General features: G+C 41.6%; 1 protein-coding gene across 1 annotated transcript; it reads right to left on the reverse strand.

The window, feature by feature from the left end:
- Positions 1–605: 605 nt before the first annotated feature.
- On the reverse strand, positions 606–17824 carry BFSP1 (beaded filament structural protein 1). Its single transcript, XM_066547804.1, has 8 exons — positions 17454–17824; positions 11341–11401; positions 8314–8409; positions 7427–7519; positions 6622–6729; positions 4243–4463; positions 2864–2949; positions 606–1552 (listed from the first exon to the last, which is right to left on the reverse strand). Exons 1-8 carry the CDS (start codon positions 17822–17824, stop codon positions 606–608), a joined length of 1983 nt encoding a protein of 660 aa, XP_066403901.1.
- Between the last annotated feature and the right edge of the window lie 2433 nt (positions 17825–20257).

Below are 20257 nucleotides of genomic sequence, written 5' to 3' on the forward strand. Positions count from 1 at the left end.
TTATCTTGAATACAGGAAGTTTGCCTTTGTTGCCAAAAAGAAAGGTCTGCCAAGCTCATTGCTATTTAAAGACTTTGAAAGGGAGATATTTGGAACAGGTTATTTAAGAGGTATCCAGCTCTTTCCCTGGACAAAATGCTGCACACCACTCAGGTGATGTTTACAAGTAGGGTCTGTGAGTCAATGTTATAGGCAAAATAAACCCACAGTGAGTATCTTCGGTAGAAGGCAAAACTTTTATTAAATGAACCAGATGTCACAAGTTAACATTTGCAGCTATCTCAAAGATGGGGGGTCGTATGGCAGTTGAAGGAGCAGTAGAGGAATATGGAAATTTGTCCTGGATACTGTGGAAAGCCAGGCAGCTCTGTCATAATAATTTCTTCCCATGTGCCCTAATCATGAAAATGAGTTGCATAGGATGTGCCCTGGAGAACACTAATGGTTGTTGCACCAAAGGTGAGCCAGACAGAATTGCCATCAAGGTTTCAATCTGTTCCATACCAAACAGCAAAAATCTCACTACTGTATCATTCGGTCAGGAAAAAAACACAGTCATTTAATAACTATGCCAGACAAATTGACTGTCAGAGGGTATGTGTCACTTAAGAGCCTTTGTCATCTAGTTTCTTCTTGCTTGTCTTCTCTATCATTGTCTCAACAATCATTGCTGTCTCTTCATATGTCTGAATTTTGTCATCTGAAAACTTCTCAATGGACTCCACCACCTCCACCTTCTCATAGCTCATAGAGCCAGGTAAGGCTGCTTCCCTGAACAAAAGGCCCTGTTTATCTGCTCGCTCATATTCTGTCTCTCGGAGGAGTCCTGGTTCAGTTGGGCTTATCAGACCAGAGGAAGTAACTGTCTCAGGCTCAGAGATGTCCGGGTACTTTGTGATTTGCTCAATTTTTCCTCTTGCTTTTTTCCCCCATTCAAGCACATCTTCTTTCCCCTCCTCTCTCTGTTTATCTGGGAGTTGAAACTCTTCTCTCCTTTCACAGATTTCCCCTTTCTCTTTTTCTGGTGGTTCGGCAGGTTCTGGGAGCTCTGGTATGGACTCCACATCACCACCATTCATCATCTTCCCATTGCCTGTGGAAACTGTGATCCCTCCCCCAGCAGGGATAGAGGGGGCCAAGATGCATGGTTCTTCATAGCCTTCCTCCCCTGTCACCAGTACATAACGCCCTTTGGGATGGGCTTCAGACTTAGCCTCTGGTCTCTTGTAGACTCTTATTTTCTCCCTCATAATATTACACAATTTATCAAAGGCTTTACTTATCTGGGCTCCATCAGGTACGTCCTCTGGGCCCATTTCTTTTTCATCAAATTCTGATCCTTCTTGCTCAGGTTCACACCTGACTGAGCCTTCATGCCTAAACTCCATCTGATCTTGGTCAAAACCTTCCAGAGTTCTTTTGTACGTTCTTTCAGGTGAGTGACTGTCGGTTATGTCTTTTGACATCAGCTCCTTTTTCCTGGCAATTTTCTTTGTCAGGCCTTTTTGTCTGGGCTTTATACTGGCAATGTCTTGCATGGCCTGGGTGATATCTAAAGAAAATTCAAAGCAAAGGGAACAACAAACAGTGCTTGAATACAGTCACTGCAAATGCTAGAGCTGCTTCTTGCCCTCACCACTGCAGGTGGAGAGCCTTTTAGCCCAGAGGGCTAAAAAAGAGCCAGGCACCTCCACTCCTGACAATTTGGAGTATGGACAGATACTGAAAGTCATGGCAGGAGGGAGCAGCAGTGGCTGGTGGTCACAGAGCTGAGAAGCCACCCATCTACAATGGCATCACTCAGACACTGTCACTGAGCTCTTAGAACCCCCTGATTCTGATCTCCTGGGCAATCAGTAGGCACAGATCCCATGAGAGCTTAGCAGCAGCAGGAGATTAGGCAAGGTATGATTTCCGTGGCATGAGCAGATAGAGCAGAGGAGACAGGGGTTGAGACAGGGGTAATTACAAGAACAAGAGGACAGACAGATATTAACATACTTTTCCTAAGGCAGCTGTTTTGTCCCCTGCCACAATACAGTAACACACATGAAATACCGTGCTCGTCATGCAGGAGAAATCAGTGTTGTGTCTAGAGACAGGCCAAATCCTCAGCATGTATAAAACACCACTTTGCATGACAGTAATTATTTACAGCTGCTGAGGATCTGGCCTCAGGCATTTTGGACCCATTTAATATAAAACTGCTACAGTTCACACAGCAGTTAGAAAAATTACAGCTGCATTACAAAAACATCCCTCATACGATGGTTTGTCTCCATTCTCGAGGCAGTTTGTCATTATTAAAACCCCAGTGAGCCTTGGATTTAAGTCATCCCATATGTTAGAATGTATCACAACAATTCCTTTGTTAAAGCAGTCTTTCTCATTTAGCCCTGGCCATTTCCTTGTCAGCAGGTTTACAAGCATCCTAATTCTAATAAGCCAACATACAACACAGAGAAAACATAATTCATAGTCTGTGAGGAAAACAGGCCTCAAAAATGGCCTGTGGCACTCAACACACCTTGGTGCTCTTTGCACATCACTAAAGTGCAAACAAACTCAGAATGAGTCAACACAAAACCTGCAGCTCTTTCCACCATTTCAGATGCCTTTTGATTTTACTCTTGATTGGCCTAAGTAATAAACTGTAGAAATTAGCAAAGAAATGCTTTTGCTTGTGGTTTTGGCCTTTGACAGCTTGTCTCAGGGACAGTTAAGGTAAGCTGAAACAGTTGCATTTTCAAGCCTGTAGTCAGGCTGTCATGACTGGTGGCCATATTAAAGACAGATGGACAAACAGCTTAAAATGAAATGATGCTTCTCCTGACATACACAGAAAAACACATCATAGGTTTACCTCTTCCCCTCGAAGCCTGAGGCTGGGCAGGTCGATAAATCTGTGTGAAGAGTGTGACTGGGGTTCCTGCTATAGCAGAGTTTAACCTGTGGAGAATATATGTGCATCCATCAGTTCTCTCCCCAACATTTCAGTGAAAGCAAGTGAAATTGTGCAAAAATAAGCACAGAGCTTAAAGAAATGTACTCCTCTGTGGTGAGGAGTCAAAAAGAATGATGGGAACCTGTTTCTTCTCTGGGGATAATCAAGACAGCCACAGCACTTTCACAGGACTGAGGTTGGTTTCTGCCAGCAGGAGATATGGAATACTCCAGTAGGTAAAGTACACCAGTAATTACAACATGTAGCAACAGCTTTGCATTTGGCATGGCACTTTGAAAAGATGGGAGGTTGTTAGATGGGCAAACAGTCAATCCAAGCCTACCAGAGGTCAGCAAGAACTGTAAATCCATTTTTACCATGCTGGCTGGCAAAATAGGAAATTTGGAGCAGTCCTCCTTGGAAAACATTCAAGAAGTCAGTAGTATTAAGGGTTAAAAATTAAAATTGAGAGGCAGACCTATTGCAAAACAGTTACTGTTGGCCTCCCCAATCTGCTCTGCTGGAATTTGAGATATTTTGTCCTGTCAGAGACCCTGTGTCAATATGATTTTTGGCATTGAGAATTACTCTGTTAAGGTACTTCTAACTAGAACTCAGTGTCCAAAATTAGACCCTGAAAATTAATTAAATTCCCATTCCCCACACATAGAGTGGACTATTAAGTGAGTGTTCTTCCCCTGCATCTTCTGCACAGCCCAGAGCAGTAGTTTGGGTGCTTAGGGGTCTGGCTCTGCTGCTGTGCAAGATCCTTTTGTCCACTGTGGCTGATGGTGGACATTAGGGGGAGACAGTGGTCCTCTGTAGGTTTAAGCGCAACCCAAATCCCTGCCAGTTTCTTGTATTTTTCCTCTTTCTCCCCATGCCTGAGGAATGGCTTTGCTGGGAAGAATGCTTTGCTTTACAAGGCATTTGCTTTGTTTGCACCCTCCAAAAATCAACCTGCCGGTAGTGTTGAACAAGTGTCACCAACACCCAGTCTGAGGAGAGGATGTTCAGATTGCTTTTGTGTGCTCCTGACCTCTGTACACTGATGCCAGGACAGCATATGGAAAGGAGACTGCAAGGACAGGAAAGCCCAAAATGGCTCTGACCCTTTCCTTGGCAGAAGTTTCACCAGATTTTGCATCTATTTCGATTTCTATCCCTAGATATCTACCAGTGAAAGGTGTGAAAATGCTATAGCTTTGGCCGAATCAAATATCCTTAAACATACATTTTTCAAATGAGATAAAAGAGATCCCTGGTCCCTTTGTGAGTGCCCAGAAATCCAGCCTTACCGGCTGTCCTCATTCTCGATGATCCGTTTGTACCGTTCCAGCTCATTCTCCAGGGACTGCTGGTAGATCACCAGCTGGCGGCAGTCAGTGGTGTACTTCTCCAAGATCCTCTCAGCCTCCTCTATCCCCTTCCTAAGGTTTTCAATCTGCTCATTGTAAAGCTGAATTTCATCATCATAACTCTCCTGGGTGTTTTTAATTGCTTGCTCCAGCATGGTTGTCTGGTAAATAAAATTGGTGGTGAAAGAAGCAGCTTTGAAAAATTCACCATCCCCATATTTTAAGCATAATAAAAGGCAAGTCATTCTTTACTACAATGCGATGCTGCACTGATGAAACACAGGAGCAATTTCACTACCTTTGTTCAGTTATTCAAAAAGCAGTAACTTATCAGAGTGGGCAGGGCCTAACAAGGACAGTAAAAGTTCTTAACTGGGAAGATGAGCTCAAGAAATACCCACTCCTCCTTCTCTGTGGTTTGCGGACAGGGAAAATAAGACCAAAAGTCACATTTTAAACAAAGAACTCTTCTATAGAATTCAATTCCTCAGGCTTTTTACTTCAGCGATAAAACCAATGAGCACATCAACCAGGAGGTGGCAAAAGTTGCCTTCCAAAAATAAAGGCTGAGTTTCAGGCGGGATATTTCACCCTGTAAATCTCCTCTCACTTTCTTCTGCTATTTTTATCTATTTATTATAGTTATTTTGTCACTTTTTTTTCCTACTTTTCAAAGAGATGAACTCACAAAAAGTTAATGGGGGAATAAGTGAATAATGAATTCTTCAATAATTGATTTATTTCTATATGCTTCAGGCAAGATAAAAAAAAAGGTCTTTTAAGAGGCTAAATACTAAATATAGAAGTGATGTCCCTTGTCATTTGTTTGGTTATATTGCAGTGTATGAGTAGACAGAGACTCTTTTCTGTTCAGTGCTCATGGGGTGGGACCCATGACCTCTGGGGCACATGGCTGTCAGGTCCAGAAACAGGAAAGCAAAGAAACTTGATGACACCTTGGTCATCAGATCCAGCCTTCACCATCACAAGCTACTGTGTTACTGACCTGCACTCATAAAGCTATTTCACTCTCTTAATCTCAAGGCACAAGAATGAATGAATGAATAATCTATTTCTAAATGGGATGGGAAGATTTGATTTTGAAAGCAGCACGATTAATTCTTCAAAGACTGCCTCTCTCCACCTGCCAGCAGAAGGCTGATTTCCTCCCCTTTTTCTCTATATCGATTCACTATCTCATCCCCATATTGATTCCTGTCCATCCCAGACTGCATGTGTCCTTTCCACCAGAGCATCAGATGTGAGAAAGAGACCAAGGAAAATACACTGTCCTGACCCTAATGAAAGAAGTTATGCTCAGGAAGTTATGAGCTGCTGCTATGGCTGTCCAAAGGAGTCCAAAATCCCACCAAATGATGTTTTTGTCAGTATTTCATTCCTCTGACCTGGATGAACAACTCGAGGCACAAAGGAAGCTGTACTTGGGGTCATTCTCCACCCCATCTGCTAAAAAATATTCAACTGCATGGAGGTAGAGATGCCACTGGCAACTATTCAGATCTGTTTTCTATCCACTGCAGCCTTCAGCTGCTCCTCCACCTCCTGCCACCCTCAGCCCTGCACTGCACTCATGTTTGCAGGCACTGGCTGGAGACAGAAGGTTGATTTAGGGCAGATTTGGCTGGGAGATGGGCAAGGACAACTAGTCAAAGTCTTTTTACAACTCAGGGCTTGGCAAAAAGCACATGGTTTTTCTTGCTGGTAGTGTCCAAGCACAGGAGAGATGCTGGCTAAATGCTTAGTAGTGACATGGATGAAGGCAGAAAGCCAAATGTAGCTCAATAGTCCTCCCAGTTTTGCTCCACAAACCTGTCCAGTTCTTCCCACAGCAAGCTTAGCATTGGATGTGGCAGTGATAGAAAGGACGGGGCAGAGCCCTGAGGGTTCCCCGTCAGTTTTCTTGGAGCCAATTTCTAGCCAGAACTCAGCAAGTAAGAAAGTCATAGGAACCCTGTGGTACTTTTCCATTCATAATGTCCTGCTGATTCTGTCCTGTAGGAATCCAGTTGCATTGTGGAAACCTTCCCTCATCAGCCACTCTGATAAGCAAAGACAGCTTCATTGCACCTACAATACCTACAGCCCACCCTGGCCAACTAAACCTGACAATTTGTTCCATTGAGAGAATGGGAATGAAACAGCTGAAGAAAAAGATGGAAATCTAAAAGGAAAGCACACCTCCAAGTCCACCAAGTTAACATAACCACGTTAAAGCCATGTTAGAGCTTTTACTGAGTGACCATAAAAAAACCAGTTCATGAGCAACATGGTTGTGTTTATGGCTAGTGATTCCAATACCTCTGTCTGGAGCTTGTATTTCTGTGCCTGTAGCTGGCAGAGGATGCTCTTGTATTCCTCCAGCTGGCTCTGCAGAACAGGGATCCTCCTCTCTGCTATCAGTTTTTCCTAGTTGGAAGAAAACAATGTGTGTACAGGAAATTATGTTTCACTCCTAAAAAGAGCCAAAAGAAATTGCACTACTGGAAATAAACTGTAAAGACAAATAGAAAATGGCAAAAGACAGATAAAAGATGGGGATTGAACCTCAAGCCAAATTCTATTGAATGGCAGCATGGCTTTAAGAATAAAGATATCAGATAGCAGGTCTGTAACAGTACAGGTTAGACCCTGTAAACCTGTTCACATCTTCTTCCGAATAATGAACATTCCTGCCATAGCCACTCATATTGGTGGAAATCACCAAGTTATCATCTAGTCTGTATAAATTAATTTCATTTAAATTTTCACCACATCTCACCCCTTCAGGATAAGATTTCCTTTCTCTTAAAATATTCATATATCCTGCTTGCTCCTCCTCCGAGAAGAAGCACAACTACTTCAAATATCTCTGTACCACAGATTTTTGGGACTAATATATATGCTGGAGTGCACCTGACAAAGCTAATCTCTCTTTCCTCATTGATACAGTTTTTCAAAGCTACAGTAAATTTTTTTTCTCCCATGTTCACTACTCAGTACTTACACATTGTTTTGACAGTTTTCAACTAACCTTGGAGTAGAAGTTAAAGGATCTGGGACACTTTAGGTGTAAAAATCTTTTTCTTACTTAGAGCTGCATATACTTCCCAACAGCAATACTTGCCTCACATATGCCAGTGGTTATTGGGGACACACGAGGAGTTGTCTGGATGATCTGCTGCAAGACATTGACATAGGTCTGGATTTCCATGAGGTTCTGTGATAAGGTAAAAACATTTTCATTAGAAAATGCCATAGTAAGGTAGACATTTCCATGTATTCCTGGGGCTTATTTTTAGATATGTAATGCTTTTAGCCCATAAAAGTCCAATTCATGTTCAGGCTTGGGTTTGGAATGCAACTTACAACTGCTTTTGAGTGCAGGAGTGCTAGCAGTTTCATCATACTGAGGATATATCCCAGACTTTTGGATAAGGACTATACAGTTCATAGGTTTAATTGAAGATTCCATTCCATTTCCAATTTCGTAAGAGATTTTCAAAATAAGAATCACAAATATCTTTGCATGTGGCACGAAAAAAATATTAACTTTTTTCAAAAGCAGCAAAGACGGGACAGTGGCCTGATCCCAAGACCCACAGTTCTCTCAGGAAGAAGGCAACAAATGTTAAAGTCAGCTGCAATGGAATCATACTTCCACAGGCATATGCCTGCTCATTAACTGGAGTGTCCTTTCCCAAAAAATTGGATGATGAAAGCAACAGCTTCCTTAGAATGAAATATAAGACAGCTTGACCAGCACTTTGGGTTGAACCATGACACCAGGTTGACAAATTCAAGACTCTGCTACAGCTGTAGTTACTGGACCCTGAGAAGCATGTTTGGGTGCTGGAAACCATCCGGTTGTTGTGCCCACTGAAAATAAATAGTGCTATATGCACCTACCAAAACATAAATGCAATTTGCTTTAATTTGCCACCATTTGATCATGGAGAAGGGCAAAGTTCCACATCTATCTCTACAAGGAAAACAGCAATTTTAGCCAGTTACCTTCTTGTATCTGTCCTTTGTAGCATTGATGTCATCCTGCAGGAACTGGGACTCAATTTGCAGCTCCAGGTTGCACAGCAAGGCTTCATCAGCTTCCTGCAATGCAGAGACACATGGCATGGCGGTATGTATGACTGGGGTGCCAAACCCACAGCAGGCCCACAGGTACTGCATGAGTCACTGTGCACATGGAGCAGCCTGCCTGAAGTGTAAGAGCCTACTGTAACATACAACAGTGTCATGAAAACAACCAACAGGAGCCATGTTATTCACCATGCCCTGCACAAATGTAATTTACAGTAGAGTTTGGCACTGGCACTGTCAAAATAATGCTGGGAGCCAAGTAGTAGATGTTTGAAATACCAGATTTTGATATTAAAATCTTGAAATGGTGGATGAATCTTAAACAAATGACATCAGCAGACTACGGCATTGATTTCTCTAGTGTCATGACAAGATCTGAGGTATCCTGATGACTTTTTAAGATCCCTAGTAAAGAAGTCCTTCTAAAAACCCAGGATGGTCTGCAGTATTTGAACTCTCTTTGGTACGTTCTCAAATACTACAAATGTTTGCCAATTTGGAGCCATTTCTGGAAATAAAAATGACATTTGACCAAGTTTAGAAAAAATCACTTTGCTGCACAAATTTATAATACTTTGGAATTTGCAAAGACAAAAGTTCCTAACATCCAATTAGTTCAAAGAGCAAACCATATGACTAGAAACCATGATCTGAGTATACAGGTATGAGTGGCACTGATCTTTAAATGTAATGAAATCTCCATTTCTGTTCAAAGGCTTAATTTAGATTTTTCCTATGTTCTGTTATTTAACAAAAAACCAGGGAATTTAGGGTAATTTCTCTGGAACTTGGTAATATATTTTATAAGTATGTGAGAGTAGTGATACATTTTATTTTTCTATTTAATACATTTTTTCTTTAATTTTTGAGAAAGCATCTTAAAACACTTTAACTGAATCTTCCTTGCAACTCTATAAAACGTGCCGGTTCCTCCACCAGTTTGCAATTTGCCTCAAGAAAGTCCTGCTTTGTGCATTTAGCTCAAAGAATAAAAAAAGAAGTCTTTGAAGGCACCTCTTTCAAAATACCCATGTGCCATTATCAGCTGTAAAAATACCTCTGTGAGCGAATCACAGGTTGCAAACAAACCATTGAGATCTGTGGGTGCAGCACATGACTGGTAGAAGAGGATTTTTCCTTTTGCATGCATACAGCACGCACTGTTCAAAAAATGTGTAGATGTTGGCTGTCTTATTGTGCTGCTAAACCTCCCAGGCACAGAACTCTCCAGCAGGCTCTGCTTTGTGATCCAGGGGCTGATTCAGACACATCCAGCCCAGCACATTCAGAGCCAACCATCAGGAATGCCTGCTGCTTTTCTGCACTCCTCTCTCGTCCTATTGAGAGGAAGATCAGCAGGACAATGGCCATGTTGGGAGGTTTGGGAGGGAGCCAAAAAAAGCTCCCAGGCCCTTAGATAATGCCTATAAGCAAATATTTTTGCATGTGATAAAAAAAAAGCAGGTTTTGGCTTTCCAAATGTTCCCTCAAAGGGGAAAAATACTTCTGCTTTTATTCCATGCTTTCAAAGAGACCAGCTTCCTCGATGGAGTTGTGTATCAGAACAGTGCAGTGTCTACACATTTTCTTTTGAACTTTGCAATATTTGCTAATCACTCGACTTCTGAAAAGCCATTCTGCTTTATGTTATGATTCCAGAACACTGGTCCATGTGCTGAAGCAATATTTTCATTACGAGGGAAGAGAAATTCTTTAGATCTCTCCAGAACCAGTATTTTCCCAGCTGTCAGATAAAGAATGAATTTGCACCTGCAAATGCAGGTTTTCAGGCCACATCTTGGGTCCTGTACAGAAAACCATCTGTATTCCCTCCAGCACTTGGTGCTCCCAGCGCAAGGAGTTGCTGCAACAGGGGTGTCCAGGGACATCCTGGCATAGTAAACACCCTTGTGCCTCAAGATTTTGTGAACTGTGCCAACTGTGCCTAGGGTTTGTGAATCAATTCAATTTTCTTTAGCGGCAGATTCATTGAGAGGAACTGTGAAGACAGACTTACCAGCTCCAACAACCCCTTACAAAAGAGTTACCTTCACAACATTTTTTAAGGGTTTTCAAGTTGTTCAAGAACAGAGTATTCTGGAAAACAGAACTGATGCGGGATGTCAAGAGCTCACTGGAGACAGAAAATGCACTTTCTGTCTTTTCTTAATATAAAACATGTCCTTAATATAAAACATTGATATGACAATGCTCCAGCAGATCAGGTCCAGCCATTCGTACAAAGGAAATAAAAAAATAATCTCTATTTAGTCCACCTTTAATTGTTTTCCAATACAGAAGATGAATGATAGCCTGTGCAAAGTAGAACTGGGGAAAGATATTATGTTCTTCACCCAGATGAAGGCTAGCAGCGAGAGAGGATGAATCAAGATTTTTCAGTTTCACAGACCTGGTTTGGAAACTTTCAAAATACTTCAGCCAATTTTTGTCTTTCTCTGAGCTTTGTGTTATATTAAATGTTGTTATTTTTATTATTGCTTTTCCCATGGTATTTAAGAACTATATTGATGTAAAAGGAACAAACCAAGGGGAGTGGCAGTGTCTCTCTTGTTTGGAAACCTAATGGGAAGCTGAGGGTCTGTCCTGGGAAGGGCTGACCATATCCTGCAAGGGACTAAGGAGCTTTGAGACATTCCAGGCTTCAAAACATGGACTTAATCAGCAATTTTTCACGGCATGGTTATCACTAGTGACTGTATTTTAATACCGTAGCTATGTTTAAAAAGTGTGGGGAAAAGGTACGCACATGCCGAGGCTCAGACACTTACATAGGAAGGGGGAGGATGGAGAAGGGCATAATGACAAGAAATGCCTTGCTCTGACATTTTATCTTCCCACTGCTTCTTCAAAGCAGCTCGCTGTAGTAAATGAAACCAAAGGAAAAAATAGTACACCTTTCCCCTGGCATTTTCCCATACTCACTTTATTCAGGTGCTCCAGGGTTTCTTTTAGCCTCTGCTGATATTCACGTTCATTTCTATACCTACAAGTAGAGAAAAGGAGATAGAGTTCAGTGGTTCATCCCTCTGCAAACTGCATTTTTCTCTGCACTGTCATGCACAAGATATGCTTCACGCTAAAGGAGAATATGAATCTTGAAAGGGCCCAAAAGATTTATTCATGGGTTAGCATTAATTATTTTTTGGTCCCAGATGCTGAGGGTAATCTCAGAATTGCCTAAATTCTTGTCTTCAGCTTACATAACAGAATACAATGAAATGCCATATATTTGCTATCACTTTTTTACAGAATGTTCAAGAATAGATTATCCACAATAAAAACATATGCCATTGGTGTTGAACTATAGTGACAGCCATTCAGCAGTGATTACTCTGTGAGGATTTTCTACAATGGCACATGAACATTTAATTACATTGTTCTTGGTTTTCTATTATACCTGTTGTTGTTCAATAAGCACTTTAATGACAGACACATTAAACATAATGATTGCAATTTTACATATTGACCATGTAGGAAAGATGTTGGATTAGGATGCTTAGATGGATCAAGCTTTGTGTCCCCTTTAATGGTAATTTGTATACTAGCTTGGTCAAAACAACAAGTGAGCCTTAGTAAGGACTGCATTTAACCAACTATTCTTATGCTTTTATAAAGCATCCACAGGTGCATGAAGTGCATGTTCCTGGTGCTGAGATGGATGTATAATGTGTTTATGTTTGGTTTGAGGAAATATAGCACATATTCTTTAAGAATTAGGGCTCCACATTTGTATGTAAATAGAATTATCTTCTAGAAATTCTTTTTAGCCACAGAGCACAAAATTTAGTTGTTGATTATTGTAATTTATTCCCTTCCTTAAGCAAACCTCATATTAAATGTTCAACAGTAGATGTGGCTTAATGGGACTCCATTAAAAACAAACGAACAAAGAAACAAACAAAAAAGCCCCTCAAAAACCACCAGCCAGAAGCAACTTTGGCAATGAGACTTTGCCATCAGTACTAAACAAGTGACTTATCAAACTCCAACAGCAGCAGAAATACAGTCTTAACCTTTTAAGTTTAACACTTTACTTTTCCTAAAATAATAGATGTAGAAAGATATGAAAAAGCTATCATTATCTTACTTTCTACAAGAAACACTCTGGTAGGTGACAAGTCAGTTCTGGTGATTAGGATCCTTCATTTGCAATAGAAGCAATGGACACCAGTACAAGCCAAAATTCAGAACTGAACATAAGTTCCTGTCTGTCTTCTGAAATCATTGATCCAGCCCATATGTGCTGGTGATTTCAAAGGTCTTTGCTTCAGTCAACAGGGAACTTGACAGCTCCTGGACTGAGCACATCAAGGATCAAGTTATAATGATCATGTCAACCTCAGTTCTTCCTTTTGTCTCCTGAAGGACGAACAACCAACATTATTCTCATCTCTTTCAACACATACTGGAAAGCTGAGTGGATGATGTCACTCACAAACTGACCAGGACCACAAAGGAAGAACTTGGCAGAACAAGGAAATGGATTTAACCTGGTGCTCTGGTTTACAAAGTTCTTCTGAAATCCCATATTAGCAGGGTTGCTCACTGGTCTGTTTTAAATTCTTACATGAGCAGCAAAGAACCAAGTGAAAATTATGAGGTTTTATTTCATTATCACTCCAACAAATTGCTGATAAAACAATGTCCTTTTTTGCCAATTAGTACTAACATCAGTTTCACTTCCAAAGCTAGAATATTTTTCAGCTTCAGAAGTGAAACTGCCTTTGTTTCAGGTATTTACCAAGTAACTCAATTCCAGCCAGTTTTCTATTTATTTAAAAAAAAAAAATTGTGTGCATTTGACAGTAAACAGTTTCCTAACTTTGATATTTTCTGATAGCTGGGCAAGAATGAAGCATATTTTGGCATCTTGTGACAATGAAATACACAGTTACAATAAAAGGCTGGTTTTCCACTCACAGTAATATACAACCATCTAATGGATTCAGTGTCTAAACCTCAGCCCTAATGTAATTCAGATGTCCCTCATTGCTAGATCCTCACTCAAAAGATTTTTCAGTTACTAAAATATTCAGCTACATTTTCCTTTACTCTCAAATAACCCAAATATATGCTGTGCCACACAGCTGTAAATCCATCTGGCAGCTTGAGAGAGTTAGTATTGCATGATTATCCTTTGAAGAAGAATTTCTTTCAAGTGATGTTAAATCTTTTCCAGAAGATCAGTGCAAAAGTGCCATGGATCTCTTTGAAATGCTTCAGAGACCTCAGGATGCCTCTGTGCCTGCTGAAATGTATTTGTAAGTGCAATGGCTGACAAGTCACAACCCTGTTATGCTTCAAAGTTGATTTTGATGTTTAGTAATTAGCTAGTCATGTCCAAAAATTTTTTCATTAGATGGTTGCTGGTCAGACATTCCTGGAGCTTAAGAGCTATTAAGTTAATTTGCTTCATTAAAAAAAAAAAGGAAAAAAAAATTTAAAAAACCCACCCAAAAACGAACAAAACATGAACCTCCTCATCTAGTCAGGTAGCATTAGGTCGGCGACAAATTTTTTTGGACTGTTGAAAGAAAAGGGATGTTAACTGGCTTGGGTTGTTTTGGTTTTTTTTGCATAGGGGAAAAGAAGAGAGGGGAGTAAGCTGCCAGGCTCAAAGAAAGCAGATCTGAGGATTAAAGATTTCAATCACCTCTTTTTTTTGGACTCTGCCTCCACTGCAGTGCAAGGGCCCACTCCCCTCCAAAGAGGAAACAGTAACAGTCCATCCCAGCAATGCACCATGGCCAGATACTCAATTTGGTGTCAAACCTGAGCCTTTCATCTGAAGGAAAATGTTGAATCTGTTGAATCCTACTGAAAGGTAGTAGCACCTCTTGGCTACTACCTTTGTAATTTTCTCTTTCCCTGATGCACTTCACTAACCTTTTCTCAACAGACAGCAGCAATTTGGGTGCCAAGGACAGCACAGACTATGAAAGAGAGGTCCTAAAAGGATGATGGACCGGCCAGTAATATTTGTCATCCAGAGTCATACCCTGAATGCTCAGATGAGCCCAGGAGGGTTGTGTTTTGCTGATTTATGAACGGATTCTACCTGTGTTATCAAGAAGCCACTGCTGAGCAGGTAACAGCCACAGGACAATATGCTTGCAGATTGTGGAGAGTGTGGAGGGCAGGCAAATGATCCTCATCTTAGCTGCAGCAGAATAAAGTCCTTCCTATCACTAGAGAAACAGCAGTAGTGCCAAGAAAATCCCTGCAGACAGGGCTGGAAGGCAGCTTTGCCAGTGGAGTCCCCATATCCTAGCTATTGTGTTTACCACTTTTCATTTTCTCACACGTGTTGGGTCTCTACTGTGGCCCCAAAGGGTGTTAGCTCATCAGAGTATCACCACACAGCAATCTTTTTCGGGAGAACACTGTGCCAATTACTTTGTCCAGGGAACCATATTGCATGTTCAAAATTCACTGCATTAGCAGTGCACAAATTTTTTAAATAAACAATTGATTAGCAAGACTTTTAATTTCTGAAGTCCATTAATCCTGTTCAGTCAAGGCCACTAAAATCTGGATTCCAGCATCTTCCCCAATATCATGGAGAGAGAAATACCATTCTGTCCCTCAGCCAGATGCAATGTTGCTACAATGGTGCTGGTCAATAAAGGTAGCATAATTAGTTTTTTTATGAGTTGCATCCAGACTATTCCCAGCATTGATTTTTTTTTTTTTTTTTGCAACTTCAAGAGAAAGAATTCTTCCCTGGTACAGAACTGAACTATTCATGTTAATGAGAAAAGCTATGAATGTGACCATAGAGGATTTTAAAATAAATTTTAATGTAAGTTCTACTTTTTAATGGTTCATGAACACTTAATTGCACAGACCCAGTAGTCTTTGGCCCTACTCTGTCTAAATGCAACTTTAAAAGGCCTATTTATATAAATGTAGATTAAAAGGTTTACTTAGCTATAAATCTGTTTCCCCAATAGTGAAGGTGAGTGAAAGAATGGGTTGTAAGAGTCAAAATTCTTTGCATTAGTGAAGGACAGAGACATTTGTCAATTAATTGATTCAAAATGCTCCCTCTAAGAGATTTTGTTAATCCCAGTGCACCAAAAGCTTTATGGTTCAAGCCACAGCAAGGAACCTGCAGTGCCTGTTGCCAACGGAATGCAGACTCAGGGGGGAGAGCAGGTCTTCAGCACAGGAATGTTTCTGGTTTCAGCAGCCCCTAATAGGGCACAGAAGATTATTCCTCCCATACTTTGTTTAGGGAGCTTTGTTTATAACTTCCAGGAACTGAAATCAGAACCATCAGATGGCAGAGCACATGTTACCAGAGCAGTGGCATTGTTTTAAAACCTGCTACTCAAAACAATCCCAAGTTTTTCAGACACTGAAGAAATGTTCATGTCTCCTTTCTAGACAAATTCAGCAGCTCCCAATAAAAAAAAAAACAACTCACCAAAATTCACTTGTTGATGTAAACCAATTGGTGCGATTTGGTTAAAAAGCAGCCACTGTCTTTCCATTGTCATGGCCCTGTTTATCTTTAATTTTTAAATTGTCATTTTTGGCTTGAATTTAGCCAAAGTTTCCTTCTTACTTTTGTTTACAGCTGCTGAGTGAGCATCCCAGGATTGTACAAGTACCACCCGTTTTTTCTAGGAAGCCACTAACTACCCCTTTAGCAGGTCCTAAATCTTACTTTCTGAAAGTACAGCCCTTTTTCTGGGTGTTGTCTCCTCCTCTGGATTTTCAATGCCCTGTATTATTCCCCACCTATTTACAGTTTGCTTAGAGCAGCTTTAATAAAAGCAAATTACTTTGTGTCACATTACTAATCCTGTACTATTCACATAGATTTTTAACTAATATGCAGCTAGAAAATTAAGTACTGAGTGTAGTCAAATACTCATGGGCACTGTGTAATAAAAACACGAGCAAGTACCAGAGTCAACACCTAAATTACAGCATTGACTCATAGTTGAATTTCCTGCTCATAAATATTGGAATACAGTTCTGCCTAATCAGGTGCTTATTACCCACTGGCACAGAGTCAGGACATTGTGGACATCTGACCACTGGCAGCAATAAGCCTCAGTGCACCTGGATGGGCTATTGTCTCCTGTCAGATGAAAAAGAGAAATCAGGGCTTGGCATTTCTATAGGTATGCTGTAGCTCACAGCTCCCATGTGCCTGTTCATTTGGCAGTGTGCCAAATTTTCATGGGTGAAGTAGTAGATAGACATTTTGGGGGTAAACAATCCCTAAGTAACAGGAGGATTAAACTCTTTTGTCCTATGAGCAATGCTTACCAACTCTTGTGTAATTAAGCCATGTAACCAAAATTGCCTGTTGCTGGAGGGAAGGCACTCATCTCCATCAGCATGTGAGGCTCCTGCTCTTTGATTTATGGTGGCATAGAAGTTAAAGAGGTGAAATTAGAGGAAGCCTATTCTTATTCTTTTAGTGGCATGAGATGGAAATACAAGATGCAAAGAAGAAAAGGAGGGCAAATTTTACACACCAGGAAAAGAATTATCTCCTTTCTTTTCATGACAAATCACAGATATGGTTGGCACAGACTGGCTCAGGTGCTTCATAGTGGCTGTAAAGAAGAATTTCTCAGAGACATCCTGCATATTTCAGGAGATGTTTGGCATTGTGTAACTCTGGGCTGCTCAGACACAAGACTTGCTTTGAGGTACCTTGTAGTCAAATAGGGTTATTTTGTCTTTGCAGCTCAGAGCACAGTTCTCCTAAGCCTAATGAACAACAGCAGCTGACATGTGCCAGGGCTGCTGCTATGGAATGGAGAGGGCATTTTCCCATCTAGGAGCAGTGAGACCATAAAATGCAGAGCTGCAGATCCCTAAGTCCTGATACCTTACTTTTCACCTTACATGGGCTTACATGGGCTTACATACCGTCCTTCTTGATAAATCTGATGCACACAGAGAGGCATCACCCACACACAAGAAGTAGCTGGTGACACCGAACCTATCCTTATTACAAGAATTAACTATGGAAATAACACCACTCATCTTCCATGGATTGTAAGCCTTACTTGTTGCAGTACTCATCGAGCATGCGCTGGGCATCCTTCTCCTCCCGCTCCAGCTTGGCTCGGTCAGAAGCCAGCTCCCTCATTCGTTGCCGGTTGAACTCAATCTGCCCAGCAAAGGCTTCATCCAAGCCCACCAGCTCATCCATGCGCTGGAAGGTCTCCAGCTGCTTGCGCAGGATGGTGTTGCGCTGTTCCAGCACACGCGCCCGGTTGATGTAGCTCGCAAAGCGCTCGTTGAGCTCCTGCAGGTTCTCCAAGCCCCGGGCTTGGGCCAAACTGTCGAATTCTGGGGAGCCTCGTAGCTCATCATAGGCATCTGACCGCTCGTACTTCTCCTTGCGTACCTCACGGAGGAAGCTGCTCCTGTACATGGCTTCAGAGGGGCTGTGCAGTGCCGGGGTCCCCTCTTGTGTGCCTGCCTGTCTCTCCAGTTTGGATCTGAATTACGTCTGGGGGGTTTGGGGAAGAAGAACTGAACATAATCCCCCCCCTCCCAGATGATTAGGACTTGTCTCCAGGGTGGTTTGTGGCACTAAAGGCATCATCTGCGGGAGTGAACTAAATAAATCCCAATGGCCCCGCCTTGGAGCTGCCCATCCAGGAGTCAGCAGTTTGGAAGAGCGGTGGGTACAGAAGGGCTAGGGGCTTTTCTTTTTAAGCATTGGAATCGTGGACAGCCAGGATAAAAGAGAGCAACGTCCAGCTTTCACCCGGTGGATTAAAGCATTATCCATGGAAAACAAAACAACTGCTTTGCAGTTTTAAAGGCTGAGCTCAAAGCCTTTCATGGCTGTGCTGGGGGGAGAGCTTTGTCCCATGGGGGTGTCCCCAGGGCTGTGCACAGAGGCCTTCTGCTGAGAGAGGATTTTGGTGTGAGTGGATGGCAGCCCTTGATTTTTGTTATTTGACAGTTTTGTTATCATTTAGAATGATGGGATAGTATTTAAAAATTAATATGATTCCATCTCCATGGGCAAGATTTGGTCATTTGGTTCTCACTTCAGGCTTCATGTCAGGTTTTTCTGCAGGTTAATTCTACCTGGCATGAGAAGCACCCAAGCAGCAGTGGTACTAAAACCTCTGGCTTAACAAAGCCTCTTTGGGAAGCCACTTTCTTTGGGTATAGCCAAAAACCGTGTCACCTCATGACTTGGTGGACTTTCCATATTATCCCAGGGGGAGCCACCATTCTTCCTTCACTTCCACTGTAATGGAGTCTTGTGTGCTGCCATTCACTAAGAGGCTTTAATTTCCCCTCAATGCATCTCCTCTAGTATTTTTTTCCTGTCTTTCATTTTGAAAAATCCTGTTTCGTGGATGTGTTCTTCCCTAATCTACTGTCTGCCCAGACAGAAAGCCCAACACCAAGCCACTCCAATGTTGAGATCTCTGTTAATAATTCATATGAAAGTCAATTTCACTTCTTAATGGTCATAACTTAAATAAATACTTAAATCTCATGCATTTTGAAGCCCAACAGATCTCAAGGCACTGATGGCAAGTACAGAGGTGAAGAAAGAAGTGGGTGCTCAGGTGACTCAAAAAGTTCAACTTCAAAAAGAAAGTTTGGTTTCTCTGCTACTAAATCTGAATCAAAAGGGGAAAATGTTCATTAGACATTTCCTATATATTTCTTATTTTGCTTCAGATTATTTGGAAGTGCCATGGGGAAAGATCAATGATGTCTCAGAAAATTTAATTAGGCTGTGCACACAGACTGTGCAGCTCCATAGTCTGCTTCCAAGGTATATAAATAGCAAAACAGAGATAGACCTTTCAGAAATGTCTGGGATCTTTATGAACCAGTGAACGTGAAACCACTGATTTCCATGCTGCACAAACATATCAGCATTTGCAGCTCTTTGGCAGGAGCAGCCTGCTTACCCCAACAATGTAGCTGAGCTTTTAACAAAGTTAGTCTTTCAGAAGAGATCAGAAAGTAGATTCTGCTGAATTGTGGGTCGTGTATTTTCATGGCAAGAGTTTTTATGGCTTTAGACAGCCTTTCAATAAAGTAATAAGTGCTATTCCATCTCTCTCTCAGTGGCTGGAAGAAGCACTGACTCCATGCTGATCTTAACTCCTTAGTAAGTGGACAGGCCCTTCAGTGACTCACCATGTCCCTAACCGCAGTGGTCTGGCTGCAGGGGAACCCTTGCAGTCCCAGTTTTTGTTATTGAAATTTATCCCACACTTTCTACTGGGAACATCTGGGTTTGGTATAGCATACTTTGCTATTACATGCATGTCTTTAAGGTGAGATCCCTGATTCCAAGACCTCATCTTGGGCAGTTTCTGTTGTTGACTTGCTATAGACGCAGCTTTACCAGGGCCAAGGCAAGCTTACATGACTCAGGCTCTGTGTTAGTGACTTTTTGAGATGGAGGTGACTTAAGGAGTCACCCTGGCCTCCAGACAGCTTGTGAACATGCAAATCATAGAAATTATAAAATGGTAAAGTCTGGAAAAGGCCTCTAAGAACCCAGCACTGCCATGTTCAATACTAAACCATGTCCCCAGCTGTCACATCCACAAGTTTTTTAACATTTCCAGGTATGGTGATTCCACCACTTCCCTGGGCAGCCGATTCCAATGCTTGATAACCATTCCAGCAAAAATTTTTTCCTAATATCCAATCTAACCCTCCCCTACCACAACTTAAGGCCATTTCCTCTCATCCTGTTACTTGTTACTTGGGAGAAAAGACAAACCCCACCTCACTACATCCTCTTTCATACAGTTGTAGAGAGAGATAAGGTCTTCCCCAGACCTCTTTTCTCCAGACTAAACACACCCACCTCCCT

The sequence above is a fragment of the Molothrus aeneus genome, chromosome 3 (genome assembly GCF_037042795.1).
Source record: "Molothrus aeneus isolate 106 chromosome 3, BPBGC_Maene_1.0, whole genome shotgun sequence".
In the NCBI taxonomy this organism is placed as follows: Eukaryota; Metazoa; Chordata; class Aves; order Passeriformes; family Icteridae; genus Molothrus; species Molothrus aeneus.